Source organism: Heterodontus francisci, chromosome 2 (genome assembly GCF_036365525.1).
Source record: "Heterodontus francisci isolate sHetFra1 chromosome 2, sHetFra1.hap1, whole genome shotgun sequence".
NCBI classification, from domain to species: Eukaryota; Metazoa; Chordata; class Chondrichthyes; order Heterodontiformes; family Heterodontidae; genus Heterodontus; species Heterodontus francisci.
The window spans coordinates 208,239,163-208,255,719 of record NC_090372.1 but is presented as its reverse complement, the minus strand read 5'-3'; the positions used below and the strand labels follow the sequence as shown (position 1 = coordinate 208,255,719).

General features: G+C 39.3%; 1 protein-coding gene across 12 annotated transcripts in view; it reads left to right on the top strand.

Moving 5' to 3' along the window:
* The window catches only part of gjc2 (gap junction protein gamma 2), a 202,843-nt gene extending 189,490 nt beyond the window's left edge, over nucleotides 1–13,353 (top strand). For all 12 annotated transcript variants that reach the window (XM_068015260.1, XM_068015236.1, XM_068015298.1 and 9 more), the window contains one exon: nucleotides 10,965–13,353. In XM_068015260.1, the coding sequence (XP_067871361.1) occupies nucleotides 10,985–12,223 (1,239 nt within the window). In that variant the 5' untranslated portion in view covers nucleotides 10,965–10,984 and the 3' untranslated portion in view covers nucleotides 12,224–13,353. The remainder of the gene's footprint in view (nucleotides 1–10,964) is intronic.
* The last annotated feature ends 3,204 nt before the right edge of the window (nucleotides 13,354–16,557 follow it).

Here is a 16,557-nt window from a genome sequence, read left to right as displayed (position 1 = left end):
CAATTTTCAATCACAATCATATGCACCTTCTCCCTGTCAAGGCTCTGCAGCATGACGGGAAGAGACCTATCTTCATGTGCTTTGTGATGTCCTAGATACAAAATCTTTTTTGGAAACTGGTCTTTTCGCCATTAATGGTGTAATATTGTGGATGCTGTGAAGCTGGAGCTAAGGAGTAGACAAGATGTTAAAACTGAGCTTTATTTCAAGTAAATGAAAGATTGATAATCATAGAATCTTACCATACAGAAGAAGGCCATTTAGCCCATCTTTGGGAGCTATCCAATTAGTCTAACTCCCCTGTTCTAACAAAGACCCCTCCAAATTTTGCTTTTTCCAGCATATAATCAATTCTCTTTGAAAGTTAGTATTAAATCATGCTTTCACCACCCTTTCAGGCAGTGCATTCCAGATCATCATAATTCACATATAAAAAAACCTTCTCCTCATCTCTTCCTGGTTCTTTTGCCAGTTATCTTAAATCTGTCTCCTCTGGTTACCAATTCATCTGCCAGTGGAAACAGGTTCTCCCTATATCCTCTATCAAAAGCAATAAAGATAAATAAAACAATGATAGTTATACTCATACTAATTATCTCTTTTGTGTGTGGCAGTCAAGATCCATTGCATTATCTCTTGCTCCAACTCGTTCTTCCTCAGCACTGAACTCACATCTGTAGAACTCCTGACCTCTACATGCTTTTTGTCACATGTAGTATATTGTTTTCCATGCATTTTGGAGTATAAACTGTGACCGTATGACCCAATTTCATTCCACCTACGATCCTATAGGCTTTTATACTCAACCTTGGTAATCCCTAACCACTTTTTGATTTTATCTCCTCTTCTGTCCTACTCATTTGTAACCTTGGTGGGTGTCCTGTACAATGGACCTTGCTCCTTAACTTGCTGTTCTCAATAGTATCAAATTTTCCAAAAACAGTAAACAACTGACATTAAAAAACGCTGTTCAGATTTTAAAACCTCATTCAACCATTCTAAATAGTGTTTAAAGTCTATAGCAAAAGTATCCTTTACATCCCAACTTTCACATGAAAGTGTTACTTCACATATGCTTATCTGCAAAACCGCTAATAAAAGCCTAACATAGAATGTAATTGCTTGTTGCTTTCATCAAAAGGCAGACCCCATTGCAGGCTTAATGCAGACTCCTGGGTTTCACTGTGGCCCATGGTTACAGGGCAAAACTTGACTCTTTTATCCTGTGCAAAAAAAAAAGTCAACTTATAACAGCTGAGAAAGATCAGTGCCAAGCATGAGACTCCCCAAGCCTCTCCCCATAAAAGAAAAAAATATTGGAGCTCTTACAGAAGGAAGCAATAGAGGGAGTTGAAGAAGAATTAAGTAGGAGGGAACATGTGAACTGCAGGTTCTAGATAATAGTCTGCTTCCCATTCATTTTTTTTTATCACACATTACTTGTCAGCAAACTATATCAGGGAACTCTCATGGCTCCTATTGCAAGTGAACTCTGCTCTCCGGTAACCAATTCTAACCTGTCGTCTTTTCCTTCTTTAGAAGTGGCTGGGGAAGAAATCTAAGGAGGAAAAACAACAATCCTCTGTTTTTGGCCCTGGCAGCACTTCATACCCACTCAGCCTCTCCTTCCCAGACATCATCTGAGAGAATTATACTTGGTGAGGGAGAGGGCATTATTGAGAGAGCGAGAGAGTAGTGATTTAATGATACTTGGAGCAGGAGTCAGAAGGAGGAGCTGAGGATGGAACCTTGTTGCTGACCAGAGGGTTACTTCTGAGCTGAAGAGCATTAGAACTCTGATCTCATGGATCTTTCTCTAATAATCAAGCCTACATGAATACACTAGCATGATGCCTGACTGTACAACAGAAGGCAAGTTATTTAAAGGGTTCACTACCGGTCATCTGCAGCACCTCAGTACACTCTACAACTGTGACAACTCTAGAGTCATCTCCATAAGGACCTACATTTCTGTGGCCCTGAAGGTAGACTGCATTTTTGCCATGGAATGCTCAGATTTCTGCCATAGGGGCCTAGGTTGCAAATTGGAGAGAACTGTGTTTTCCGGCCTTTAAACAAGAGCTTAGATTCAGACATGTATTCAGACGAGGCTTTACAGCTCTCACTCGCTCTTGTTTTCCACAGATCAGTGGCTATGCAGAGCCAATGTGCTGTGCTAGAGGGTTGTGTCCTCTGGGCAGTCCCTCAAATGCCTGTATGTATGGCCCAAAGGAGGAGGTTGACCACATAGCAGCACAAGGGATGGTAGAAGATCAGCCATGATTATATTGAATGGCAGTACAGGCTCAAGGGGGCATATGGTCTGCTCCTATTTCTTATGTTCGTAAGAGGTGTAACTTCTAGCAGGTCCATCTACGGATATAGCTGCCATGACCCAGGGACTACTATTCCAAGAAGCTCAGACCAAAACGTAGCAGCCAGCTATCTTATGTCATCCTGCTACTCAGAAGAAGCAATAAACTAAGGTAGAGAGTTTGCACTTCAGCGCCAGTATCAAGGGGAAGCATGGTGATAAAAAGCAGTCTTCACGTTAAAATTATAGTTTAATTAAAGCTGTTGTACATACAGAGGTTGTTGGCAAAATTGCAATAGGTAGTCAACATGAGCTGTGTGAGGAAACATATGTAGCAAAGAATGTTTCTGGAGGTAAAGGGACAAGCATGAAGGAGAATGGTAATGGAGTAGGGAGATGCGGATTTTCAAGTGAAGGCCTCTTCTATGAGGGAACGTTTCTTTCACCTGGCAAACTGTTCTCCTTCACTTCTTTTACCGGCTGTTCTTCGGTCTGATTTCCCGCCTCCCCAAGCTGCCCTTTGTGTATCTTTCTCCTGTAGAAACTCCAAACTCCATAATGAAGAATCTTATAGTGTAGAATTAAGAAGAATGCAGCACACACCATGAGTTACAAACCAGGCTGTATTTAGGACCTAGACTGATCCAGGCACCTTGAACATTAGAATTGTGTGTTCTTTGAATACTCTGGGGATTTAATGGAGCTCATTAGAACAGTACTTAGCTGATGTCCTGGGAAGTACCTCTTGCTGAATTCTAGTTCTACTGGCACTGACAGCCCTCCAGTTCTTTTCTCAAGAGGGCATGCATCATCTGTGTGTGATTAGATAATGAGTGTCTGCATGTTAATTGACTGTAAAGAACATCACATCCTTTTCTCACCCAATGTCCACACATACAATTAGGAGCAAGATCTATTGCCGCTTTTGCCATTCCCTAGACCATGGTCATTAAGTCTAATTGCAGGGCCCCAACTGCTGCCCTGGCCATGTTTCTCTAACTCAGCACAGATCAGTATGGCTTAATACTACACCAGGTAGCTTTTAGTCACAAAGCCAACAGTGATGTCCCTGTACAATATTACATTCAAAAGGAAATGTATGAGTGAGTGAAAATTTGCCAGAAGTTCCTGAACGTACATAGATTCTGATTGGATGTAATTTTGCATTTTAATTTCACTGATGAATTGGTTGCGTTAATTCCTGTTGTTACTATTGTAAAGCAGTCTTTAACCCATCTCGCATAAATAGATTAACAATCATTCAAATAGAAATTTAGCAAGTTAATCGGTGTGCTTAAAATAGTGCAGTGTTTATAATTTAATGTATTTGAAACAATTCTTGTTAACAACCCTGTTAAAATAACACAGATGCCCCTTTCACCAGAATGATGGTGCCTCTTTAATAAAATTGCATTTTTTCTTTAATAGCTGTATTTGAGTAATTTTGTGCTGAATGACTGACCATGAAATAAGGCAAGAATTCCTAACCAAAAAAAAATGAAGGGCAATAATGATTTTTATAGTTGTTCAAGAGGTTGTAAATGTTGTTGAGCAGTTAGACTGAAAAAATGAGAGCTGCAGACTCGTCCTTCAATAAGGCCGCCTATTCCTCAATTAAAATGTGCTGTGCATCTGACCATCTGTGTCTGTTATTGTTTAATTATTGGTGATAGGGAGTACAGCCCAAGTTCAACATTATTAAAACTTTTTGTTCTGGAGTTTGCACTTTCAGTAACTTGCTCACTGTGACTGATGGGTGGATAAAATAAGCTGTACTGTTTCTCCTTTTTTTTAAAAAGAAATTGCAGGGACCTTTTAAAATGGAGTCAGTTGAAGAAAGGTTAATGCAGATACCCATTACACACACGAGTGAGTTAAAGTGATCCTTGTCTAGACATGATGAAGCATAAAGGTGGAGCCTGTTGAAGTTGCTTAAAGCTTGTTACTGTGAGCTGAAGTAGGTTATTTTCTTAGGCAGAACTCCTTAGAGAGTTAAAACTCCTTTCTTAAAATCGACTTTAAGAAGTAACTTTTGAACTTCTCTTAAAGGGAAGAAACATGTTTACGTAAGTACTCAATTGTATTTTAACTTAGCTTCACTTCTATAATGCAATATATGGCTGTTTATAGTTTTTGTAAAGCAAACCATATAGAATGAATGGTCAGTTGATTAAGAGTTTCAGTCTGTATGTGGAAGTAATTGATTTGTGATTGATTTCCTGATTTCAAGGGTTTGAATAATATCTTTGAGCAAAGGTTCAAGCCCCACTATGGTTTTGAGCATATAACCTAGACTGCATAGCTGAGGGAGTGTTGTCTTTCGGATGAGGCATTAAACCAAGGCCTGTATCCCTGTTCAGGTGGATGTAAAAGATCCTATGCCACTATTTGAAGAGGAGCAGGGAGCTTTTTGTAGGTTTCCGGCTGACGTTCCTACTTCAGCCAACGCCACCAGAAACATTATGGGGTCATTCCTCTCATTTGCTGTTTTCAGGACTTTGTGCTCTCTGCTCACCTTCATGTGCTGAAATATTATGTAAATCCAAGTTAATAAAAGCAAAATACTTCAAATACTGGAAATCTGAAATGAAAACAAAGTGCTGGAAATACTCAGCAGGTCTGGCAGCATCTGTTGAGAGAGAAACGGAGTTAACGTTTCAGGTATGTGACCTTTTATCAGAGTTCTGCAAAATATCTTCAACAAACCTGTTGTAAAGTCTCCAACGGATCACACGTGGAACAAATGGAATATCATCACAGCTAAGATTTGTGATGCATTTGGATCTTTTTTTTCTCTTCTGTCTGAAAAGACTACAATAATCCACAAGAGAAGGCATTACGTTCCTTTAAATAGGACATTTATATTGCATTTTAGTGTCACTGAAAAGTGCTTTGTAGCAAAGTAACAGCAGTAATATAACTCCATAGTCAGGATCTGACCTGTCTCTGGAGGCAAGCAGTGCAAAACCTAAAAGGAGGCAATTTCACATTTAAAATTCAACAAATACGTGTATAACTCTGTTCATACATAGATGTATGCACGTATGGAACTCTCTTCTGCTCAGTTGAATTTCAATTGGAAGTAGGCAGGAGCCAGATAGAATTAAGGTACTACCTGGCTGAAGCAGTTAGCAGTCTCATTAGCTGTTTCAAAGCTGATGTGAGAATAACACACCTACTACATTAATGCTGTTCATTGAAAGTTTGGTAATTTTTGTAGTAAATTGTTTTATGGCTGTATGATAGCTCTAAGAATCAGGTTGAGACCAAATATTTTTATGTTGCCATTGTACAAACTTCGGGGTCAGTTGTGGTGTTATTGTTCTCTATTTGCACAACTCTCACTGTGCTGCTTACTCCTGTCAGTTTTGCTCAAAAGTACAAAATCACTTTTTTGTATGTTTGAATTTGTTATTTTTGTAAATAGACAGGCAGCTTTGTGCTGTGGCAGCACTTTCTATACTAACTGCCAGAAAGGTACATACTTGAGCATTTTGACAGTTACTGACCCCTGTAATGGGTGATTTTAGGATCTAACAAAATCTGCCCAAAATGATTATGGAGTGAGGATGAGATCATTGTTATACAGTGTGAGCCCATCTCTTTGAGGGGCTGTTGTACTCATTGTGGAATGCCGAATATCTGGACCAGATATTTTTATGCCCCATGTTCAGACCCTTATTTCTCTCACTAATACATTTCAACAAACTGTACAACCACATGCAGAGCTTTCAGTTGGAGAGTTGTGAAGACAGGAGGTCATTGGCATCTGAATGAAATTTAATGTCTATTGCAGAAGTCTCCCAAAGGGAATCATATTTCCAATGCCATATTTGGTAATTAGCAAGTTTTAATAGATGCTCTGCAGTTCATGGAACATGGCTCAAGATGTATACTGTATAATCTTCCTAAAAGCAAAAATGTGCATTTTATCAGAAATTAATCTATGCCTGGCAAATTTATTTTCCTGCTTACCAAAAACATTTCACAATATTGTATCACCTGCTCAGATATCACTGTGGCCGTTCTTTCTCCCTAAATACAAAATGATTTTAATAAGAGTTTAGGCCAAGCTCCTTTGATGGCATGGCAAGTAAATGGTGGTTTGGTACTAAACTGGGAAGGTTCCAGGGTTTGTACTGGGACTGGGTTGAAGAAGGTCCAGTTGGCCACAGTGCCTTCAGGCTAGAGAGAATCATTTAGATAGTGATCCAGCTCATGATCTCTTAAAATGTGTGTATAGATGTCAAATGAGGATATGATGTGTTTTGGCTTTGTTGGTCTATGCTGTCATATGGCTTTTCCAACATTTACTGGCAAGACTCACTCGTGAATAGCAAGTTGGCCAAGGTACATTGGCCAATCCGTCAGTGCCATTGGAACCATAACCCAGCATGATTCACTGCCTTGAGGAAGGGAGAAATAGGAGCAGAAAATATAGTTTTAAAAAATCACTAAGAGATGAGCATAGGAAAATAATTCCTGAATTGCTTAATAATCATTTTACTTCAATATCCGCTTTAAGTGCCTTGAAGGCTGACGAGGGCAAAGCTGTTTAATTTGAACCACCACACTTTTAATAAGATATGTCTGGACATCTGTGTGCCGTGAATAACCATTAATTCCAAGTTCAGTGCAGATTACAGTTTTTAGTAAGGTTTCTAAAAATTTGTATGGAAGATCAAAATCATTTGAACAACCTTATTTTATAAAACACTATTCTCTTGAAATTATAGCTTGGAGACAGATATCTCACGAGTGGCTAATTCTTTGACCATACTGTTTCTCAGCATAGTCAACTTGCAATGTGTAACCTAAAAATTACTTTTTTTTTAAACCTCTCTCAATTTTCTTCCTTTCTTGAAGGCACTGACCCTTACTGGTTAATTCCACAGATGCTGGATAATTTCTGGTATCTTGCCCAAGTGCCTTTTCCTCACCTATAATCCTAGGCAATGAGTGTTGGCAGCTCTTTGACTGTGTTGGTCATCACAGCTGAGTCAGTTCCTATCTTTACGTGACATTGAAGCATATGTACATTGCATCAGGAATCGATGGATAGAAGCAGGAGACCTACCTCATGATTCCGCTTACCAGATTTATGTGTCAGCTGGTCATGAACCAAAGCTGACACTAAGCTATTGTGCTGTCACAAAAGAGTAAACTACGAACATATGAACATACGAATTAGGAGCAGGAGTAGGCCACTCGGCCCTTCGAGCCTGCTGCACCATTCAATAGTTCATTGCTGAACTGAATACTCCACATTTCCACCTACCCCCGATAACCTCCCAACCCCTTGCTTATCAAGAATCTATCTACCTCTGCCTTAATACGAAAAGCATCTGTCCCAACAAAAGCACTTGGAGTAAGACAACTTTTTGGAAAATAAGGCCTTATGTATAATAGTTTTTTTTTGCTATGTAAATAATCCTCTCCATACAAAAAGCATGATTTGGTGAGGAGCCTAATACAGAGAAAGTTTTTGATGCAGTTTCAATACCTAGGTAACAATAGAGATAGGGTAGGAGTTCAGGAAAGGCAGTTTAATCAAAGGATAGGAATGCTGCCAGGAATTTCCTTGCATGTTCTCCCGATCAGCTGGTGTAACTTTTGTGGAATTGCAGAAACCCCGGATACTACGTAAACAGGATTTTTTCCAAAGTTACAGGGGCCAGTCGGGACAGCCCATGAGAATATTCCCAGTCCACACATTAACTCACTCAATCAGCTGAATTACAACAGTAACTATACTTCAAAAGTACTTAATTGGCTATAAAGCACTTTGGGGTGCCCTGAAGTCGTGAAAGGCGTTCTATAAATGCAAGTTTTTTTCTGCTTATACAGACACAATTTTGATTGAACAACAGCTACATTTAAATAGCATCTTTAACATAGACAAATGTCCCAAGTTGCTTCTCAGAGGGACAGCAAGCCAAAGCTTGAGATATTGGGTGAGGTGACTTAAAGCTTCGTTACGAAGGTGGGTTTAAAGGAGGTGAGAGTGGTGGAGAGGTGGAGCAGCATGGGGAGGGAATTCCAGTGCATGAGACCAAAGCAAATATATAAGTGGCAGCAGTTGCAGTGCTGCCTGTCTGCATTCCCACCCAAATTGAATTTTACCCTCAATTAGTTTGGGAAGTATCTTTACAAAAGTTCTTAAAAGATACAAGTCTACAGAAAAAGAAATTACTCATAATTTGGCACAAATTTACAGTCCCACACAAAGTCAACAACAACATTTTGGTTGCAAGATGGATATACTACACAGTAGCTTGGGGTAGCTTTTGAGGTTTGCCACATTTTTCTAATACAGGCATATTTTTGAGATAAAAGCAAAATACTGCGGATGCTGGAAATCTGAAATAAAAACAAGAAATGCTGGAAATACTCAGCAGGTCTGGCAGCATCTTTGGAGAGAGAAGCAGAGTTAACGTTTCAGGTCAGTGACCCCTTCTTCAGAGCTAGCAAATATTAGAAATGTAAAAGGTTATAAGCAAGTAAAGCGGGGGTGGGGCAAGAGATAACAAAGGAGAAGGTGTAAATAGGACAAGGTCACAGTATAGCTGACCAGAAGGCCGTGGAGCAAAGGCAAACAATATGTTAATGGTGTGTTGAAAGACAAAGCATTAGTATAGATAGGGTGTTAACAGACTGAAAATTGAACAGCCGCAAGTACAAACATGAAAAAAAAACTGGGTAAGCAAACTGAACAAACTAAGATGAAATAAAATAAAATAAACACAAAAAATATATTTAAAAAAGGAAAAAGAAAAAATAACTGAAAATAAAAGTAAAATGGAGCCCGTCATGCTCTGAAATTATTGAACTCCGTGTTCAGTCCGGCAGGCTATAGTGTGCCTAATCGGTAAATGAGATGCTGTTCCTCGAACTTGGGTCGATGTTCACTGGAACGCTGCAGCAATCCCAGGACAGAGATGTGAGCATGAGAGCAGGGGGGAGTGTTGAAATGGCAAGCAACTGGAAGTTCAGGGTCCTGCTTGCGGACTGAGCGGAGGTGTTCCGCAAAGCGGTCACCCAGTCTGCGTTTGGTCTTCCCAATGTAGAGGAGACCACATTGTGAGCAGTGAATACAGTATACTAAATTGAAAGAAGTACAAGTAAATCACTGCTTCACCTGAAAGGAGTGTTTGGGGCTAGGGATAGTGAGGAGAGAGGAGGTAAATGGGCAGGTATTACACCTCCTGCGATTGCAGGGAAAGGTGCCATGGGAAGGGGACGAGGTGGTGGGGGTAATGGAGGAGTGGACCAGGGTGTCACGGAGGGAACGATCCATTTGAAATGATGGCAGGGGAAGGGAGGGGAAGATGCATTTGGTAGTGGCATCACGCTGGAGATGGCGGAAGATGATCCTTTGGATATGGAGGCTGATGGGGTGGAAAGTGAGGACAAGGGGAACCCTGTCGCGGTTCTGGGAGGGAGGGGAAGGGGTGAGGGTAGAGGTGCGGGAAATGGGCCGGACACGGTTGAGGGCCCTGTCAACCATAGTTGAGGGGAATCCTCGGTTGAGGAAAAAGGAAGACATATCAGAAGCGCTATTTTTGAGATACTTCACCTCAGATTGCTTCTCTCTCTCAATACAGAAAGTGGAAAAAGAATTCATACCTCGGCACTGACATCCCTCAACTTAAGCACAAGTTCACCTTCAACACAATAGATGTAACATTTAATGCATCGTTTTTCCGTACGGTCCAAAAAATTGAATACTCTTCTGTCTTTGTATTTTTTTAATTTTACATACTTGTTGTCTTGTGTACAAAACCACATGATATATGTGTTTGCATCTGCAAAAAAAGAGTTTAAATAATTTTTTCCTGCCCTGCCAAGAGCCAGTATTATAGAGGGAAACTCCACTCAGACATAAGCATTGATTTATATAAAGTGCTTGGACTATTGCAAAGATTAAAAACAGATGAGGGAGGCCATTCTTCTAGCTTCCAAAGCTCTTCACCAAAATTATGGTGAACCCCTCTGGAAATTCATCCCTTCATATTCCTATGTTTTCCTTGCTGATATTGTGCATATGACTCTGTATGCTGATTGTGTGTTAGTTTAGTTTTAAGTCCCAGTGATAGCACTCTGTCCTATGAATCAAAAGGTTGTGGGTTGAAGCCCCAATCTAGGCATTGAGCACGTAATCTAGACTTGAGTTTCCGTGCCGTTCTGCAAGGGTGTGCTGCATTGTCTTTAAGAGGAGGCACTATTTCCTAGTTTAGGTGAACCTAAAAGTACCATGGCAATGTTTGAAGTAAAGCAGGGAATTCTGCTAGTGTCCTAACTAACGTTGCTCCCTTTACCAACACCACCATAAACAGACTCGCTAATCATTTATCTCATTTGTTGTTTGTGGGACTTTGCTGTGGGCAACTTGACAGCCACACTTTTCTACCTAACGATCACTTTAAAAGTAATTCATTGCCTGTGCAGTGTTTTGGGGCATCCTAAAGTTGTGAACGATGCTGTATTCTTTTTTGCATAATATTTAGTCTAAGGGGATTTACTGCATCCTTACATTAAGTTTACAAATCCCATGTGTTAATCATCTCCTGTTTTCAGTAAAAAAAAATGTTCTTGTAGTATGCAGTTGTGGTCAATGGATTAAGTCTATTTTATTTTTGTTCTATTGCAGATATTAGATGAGGAATCCTTATGACAAATATGAGCTGGGCCTTTTTAACACGTCTTCTTGAAGAAATACACAATCATTCCACCTTTGTTGGCAAAGTATGGCTGACGGTGCTGATTATATTCCGCATTGTGCTAACTGCAGTCGGAGGGGAGTCCATATATTCTGATGAGCAGAGCAAATTTGTTTGTAACACCAAACAGCCTGGGTGTGAAAATGTCTGCTATGATGCATTTGCACCTCTCTCCCACGTGAGGTTCTGGGTTTTTCAGATCATCATGATATCAACCCCATCTGTGATGTACCTTGGCTATGCCATCCATAAGATTGCTAGATCCACTGAAGAAGAAAAGAAGAACAAGTTCTTCAAGAAGAAGAAACTACCAACTGTACGATGGCAAGTGCACCGTAATTCAGAACAAACAGAGGATGAAGATGAGGAAGAACCAATGATCTATGAAGAAACAGAAAATGAGAAAAAAGAAGCCACTAACCATCAAAAGCATGATGGGAGACGACGCATCTTGCAAGAAGGTCTGATGAAAATGTACGTTTTCCAGTTGATTTTCAGGGCTATGTTTGAGGTAGCTTTCCTCTTGGGACAATATTTTCTGTATGGATTTGAAGTTAATCCATCCTATGTCTGTACCAGAAACCCCTGTCCTCACACTGTGGACTGCTTTGTCTCAAGACCTACAGAGAAGACGGTCTTCCTCATTATAATGTACGTAGTCAGCTGCCTTTGCTTGATTCTTAATATCTGTGAGATGTTCCATCTGGGCTTTGGAACCATCAGAGATATCATCCGTAGCAAACGGCGTAACCAGAGCAACATTCGACCTTTCCCTTACCATTATCCTCGGAACATTCCAGCATCACCACCGGGATACAATCTGGTGGTCAAATCAGACAAATCCACCAAGGTTCCTAATGGCCTTGTGGCTCATGAGCAAAACCTAGCTAATGTAGCCCAAGAGCAACAGTCCACTAGTCCAGATGACAACATCCCACCTGACTTGGCCAGGCTGCACAAGCATCTGAAAGTTGCCCAGGAGCAGTTGGACATTGCCTTTCAGGGTTATAACAGCCAAGAGAATGCACAGAAATCCAGGACCAGCAGCCCAACATCAGGAGGTACTGTGGCGGAGCAAAACCGTGTCAACACTGCTCACGAGAAACAGGGCGCTAAGCCCAAACCTGGTTCAGAGAAAGGCAGCTCCAGTAGCAAATCTGGGGATGGAAAAACATCTGTTTGGATTTAACTTGTGTTTATATTCAATTAAGTTTACAATGGTCCTTTTAAGAAAAAGGCAATAGCCGCTTTCTGCACATTTTGCTACAATCTGCTTTCTTTTAGATAACCAATGTGATAATTTGGCTCTTTTGGTTATAAGAGTAGATTTTGCAAGACAAGGCACCAGCATGAAACCTGGTTCAATGATGGTGCAAATCAGAAAAATAGATACTGTATGCCTGATTTGCAGTGATCCTGATTTCCTAGCCATCGAAAACGATGACTGGAAAATTAAAAGTCCCATAAATCAGACACATTGATATGTGAACCAATCCTCTGATCTATAGCCCCATTGAACAAGGTGCTATGCTGGGCTCATAATGCTGTCCCTCTCAACTCTTTCTAAACCAATCGGCGTCTGCTTGTACTCAACATCAAAATGTAGTAAACCTCTATAGTTACTGTACTGAGGATGCATGTTTTTGTAGTGACAGAGATTACAGTTGTCTTCATTTGAAAATTTTAATAGTTGTTGGGCCAATATTCTTCTTCTTTACCTGACTCCCCATGTGCCTACTTCACAGGAAACAAGCCATTGACTCCATTATGGCTACAAATGTTTAAGCTGCAATAGTCATTTTACTTCCCAATTCAATTTCTTTTAGTAGCCATTTCACCTTATGGAAATGGGTGAGTTCAAAACTTCAGGACTTCGACTGACAAACTGTAAAAGGGGAATATAAACACTAATATGCTTTACAAAAGACGTGCTTCCTGTCCAGCCACATTGTTCTGTTGTCCTTTTCCTTGCTTCATAGAATCTCATATTCTGTTCTCCTCTTTCAGATCCAAACTCTAAAACGTTTTCATGCTGAATTGTTCATGACTCAACTTCTGTAGGCTTTGTACATTTATTTACCCTTGTAGAAATTATCTCATTTTAATGTGACAATTTTGCAGATTTAATAGTTCCATTTTTAAAAAAATCAAATGTAGCTTAACTAATTTTACAAAAGATATACATTCTTGTCTTAAAAGACAGATGACCTGTGGGAAGCAGGGAAATGTTGCTCAAGGAATGTGTGTTTAGAGACATTTGTAACCTGGACCTTCTCACCTTTATAATTAAGAGGAACAATGTGAAAAAAATTACATAAAGAGATGTTGTGGGAGGGAGGGGGGGGGTGGTGGTGGGAAGTGCTGCCATTTTATTTTAAAGGGCAGACTTTAGTTAAAATTCCAAGGAAAGTTGCCATTGCCTTAAAATGCTTTTCCAAATTTTGGTTCTGCAGCATGCTTTTTCATAAAATGGTGTTGGTAAGCAAAGTGTATTGACCCTAATTTTGGTGCATCTAACAATGACTGATTTGTATGCTGCATTTGAAAATTAAAGCTACACTGCACTTCATCCTCAAGTGACAGTACAAACTATGCAGAGCAAGTGTCACTGTTTCCTGTTGCAACCACCCATCCAACAAAGAGAAACAAATCTGAATTATTTAGAAATTAACCTGGAAGATCTGAAACTCTGTCTTGCAAAAGTCTTTAATTAGAAATAGAAAATGTTTGAAATGCACAGCAGGTCTCATAAAATTTTACATTATAAAAGAACACACTTGCACTGGCTCTACTTAGTTCCAGCCGCAGTACCAGATGTTTGAAGTATGGTCTTTCATCTGAATTCATGGCGATATTGTGAAAGCAAATTAAAAATGACGTTATAAATAAACGGAGGCAAAAAATTTATGATAACAGTAACTCTTATGAATAGTAAGCAGAAAGTTCAAAAATCTAGTAAATTCTCATGGGCTTCAGGCAGAAGACTAAAGTAGTCAGATTTTGAAAGTACTAGCAGAATTGATCAGGATAAATTACATCTCTTTCTCGCAGCTGCATCCCACGAGGTCTCTAGCAAATAAGGCAAGGTCATGTATGCTCCATTCCAGTTTATGCAAATTTAGTTTTTCAAGATCTTAGTTTATTTCATGTGCTATCTTAAATTATATAAACCACATAAGCAGACTTTGCTGAAGTTATTTTGCCAGTTTATCATCAGCATTTTTAAACTTAACTCTTCAAACTGAAGCTCTATTCTGATGGGACTCAGGAGTAGAATCTATTGACAGTGTTAAAATGATGCTCAATCATGTAATATCCACACAATGACATTTTGTTAGCAATGAGCCATAATGGATGCATGTTTTCACTGTAACCATGCATTTGTTTACCAGATCATACTTTTTCTCCCCTGGTCTCCTTGGATCACTCACCATCTAAGGCAGAGAGGAAGGGTGGACATATGACTTGCCCATTTGGTAAATTTTTCAGGATTGCCTGAGGATAGCTCTACCTCACAGAAAGTACCTGACTTCTACTCATCCCTTCCTTTTGTTAAAGCGTCTGGCTTTCATTTAAGATATACCCACAGCAATGCAGCTGAGACCAGAAACTCAGTTGACTGTAGGATTATACCTACACCCACCAGTGATCAGTGCATCATTGGGCAGCTGAAGGTAATGGTTTTGCCTAAAAAAAAAATGAATCAAACTCTGGCATTTTCAGACTTAGCAATTTAAGAAATTATGTTGATGTATTTAGATTGTTTTTGCAGGAAAAAATCATATTTGTTGCACCAGCCTGTTCTCAGTTTACCATAGTGCAAGACACGATGTGCATTATTGCTTTCCAATCTCAATTCAAAAATTTTTATATTCCAGTTATTAATTAGTAAATGCATTGTTCCTTCACTCCTGTCCGTGGCTGATATGACAACATGATGTCAAAATGTTCCTAATCAAACAACCAGGCCTGTGAAACATAGCTAACATGTCCTTTTTAGAAGTGGATTGACCTGCTGTGCTTTTCCAACTCTTTCTGTTTTTATTTCTGATTTTTGGCATTGTTTATTTTTAAATATGTATTGATTAAAAGATAAATGTAGTTCTTTAAGTGTCTGCTCACGATAATGGAACAGTAAATGGGCTGAATGGAAATACATGCTCAGAACAACTAGTTTATGGCCCCTGAGCAATGGTCATCACATCACAAATGTGTATTGGCAATAAATCGCCCAGTTGATGTTGTCATGCGCTGTGAACTTTATTTTCCAATGCAGTGAAAATCAGGATCAATCTTTTTGCTTGTTTGGCACTTGTGATATATAGATAGTATCACTGTTTTATTTTACACACAAATTATTTCTACTAAGTGCCTTAGCAGATGCAAATAGAACTAAGTTCCTTAGATGTAAAATTCTATTATGAAAAATGACAGTACATAACAGTAACTGCATTCTTAGATCTAGTGTAATTGCATTTATATTATGAAAATAATTGTTTATACGTCAGTTGAGATTTTTAAAAGGAATTTGAACTCAATGGCTTAGTAAACTATTACTAGCTCAGATTTATTTCCCCTATATGCAGTTGTCCTTTCTAATATTACACACAAATACTGGAAATGCACAGCAGGTTGATCAGGATCTAGAAGAAAGAGATTAATGTTTCAGGTAAGACTTGCAGTGTTTCAGATTTCCAGCATTTTTAGTATTTCCTTTTTTATATGTAAATGGTATCTTTATGATATGTCTTCTTTTTTTTTCTTTTTGGGCCTCCTTATCTCGAGAGACAATAGAAAAAAAAAAAAAAAAAAAGAAGACATATCATAAAGATACCATTTACATATAAAAAAAAGGAAATACTAAAAATGCTGGAAATCTGAAATCTAAATGGTATCTTTATGATATGTATTTGTACATTATCTGCACATGGTGAATTGTAGGTTACCTGAAGGTAGAGATGAGCATAATCCATGCTGGCTCAAAACAAGCTGGGCCAGCATTGAGAAGTTTAATGGATACCTGAAGGAGATATAAACCCAGAAACTACTCTTTGTAATATTAGTACACAGACACTTCACACATTTGTATGTGATTTCTCTGCACTTTTTAATGGGTTACTGCCTCTGATTGGATAGTGAAATGTCATAAAAACGCTTTAAACATCCATATGCTAAGAGTAATTTCTAGGCCACAGACAGGTAATGAGGACGCATGAGATATATCTCAAGTGAACAAAACTGGCTCCTTGTCCTCCACTCTTCTGTTCACAGTGGCTGGCATTTTCCACTTCTGCAAGCGCTGGACCATTCACTTCAGTGGTTGGAAAAATTGCATGCTGGTGAGTTGTGAAGTGCTAAAGCTCAGTTACCAAATTTTTGGAGAATTAAAATTAGGACACCTCGCAGACCAGAAGGACCTAGAGTAAAACCCCAGTCTATGCTGAATTTGTTTACCTTACTGGGGAGGTGACAGAGGGCAATAATTGGCCTCAACTTCCCAGGGCTAGGGAAGGGAAGGAGAAA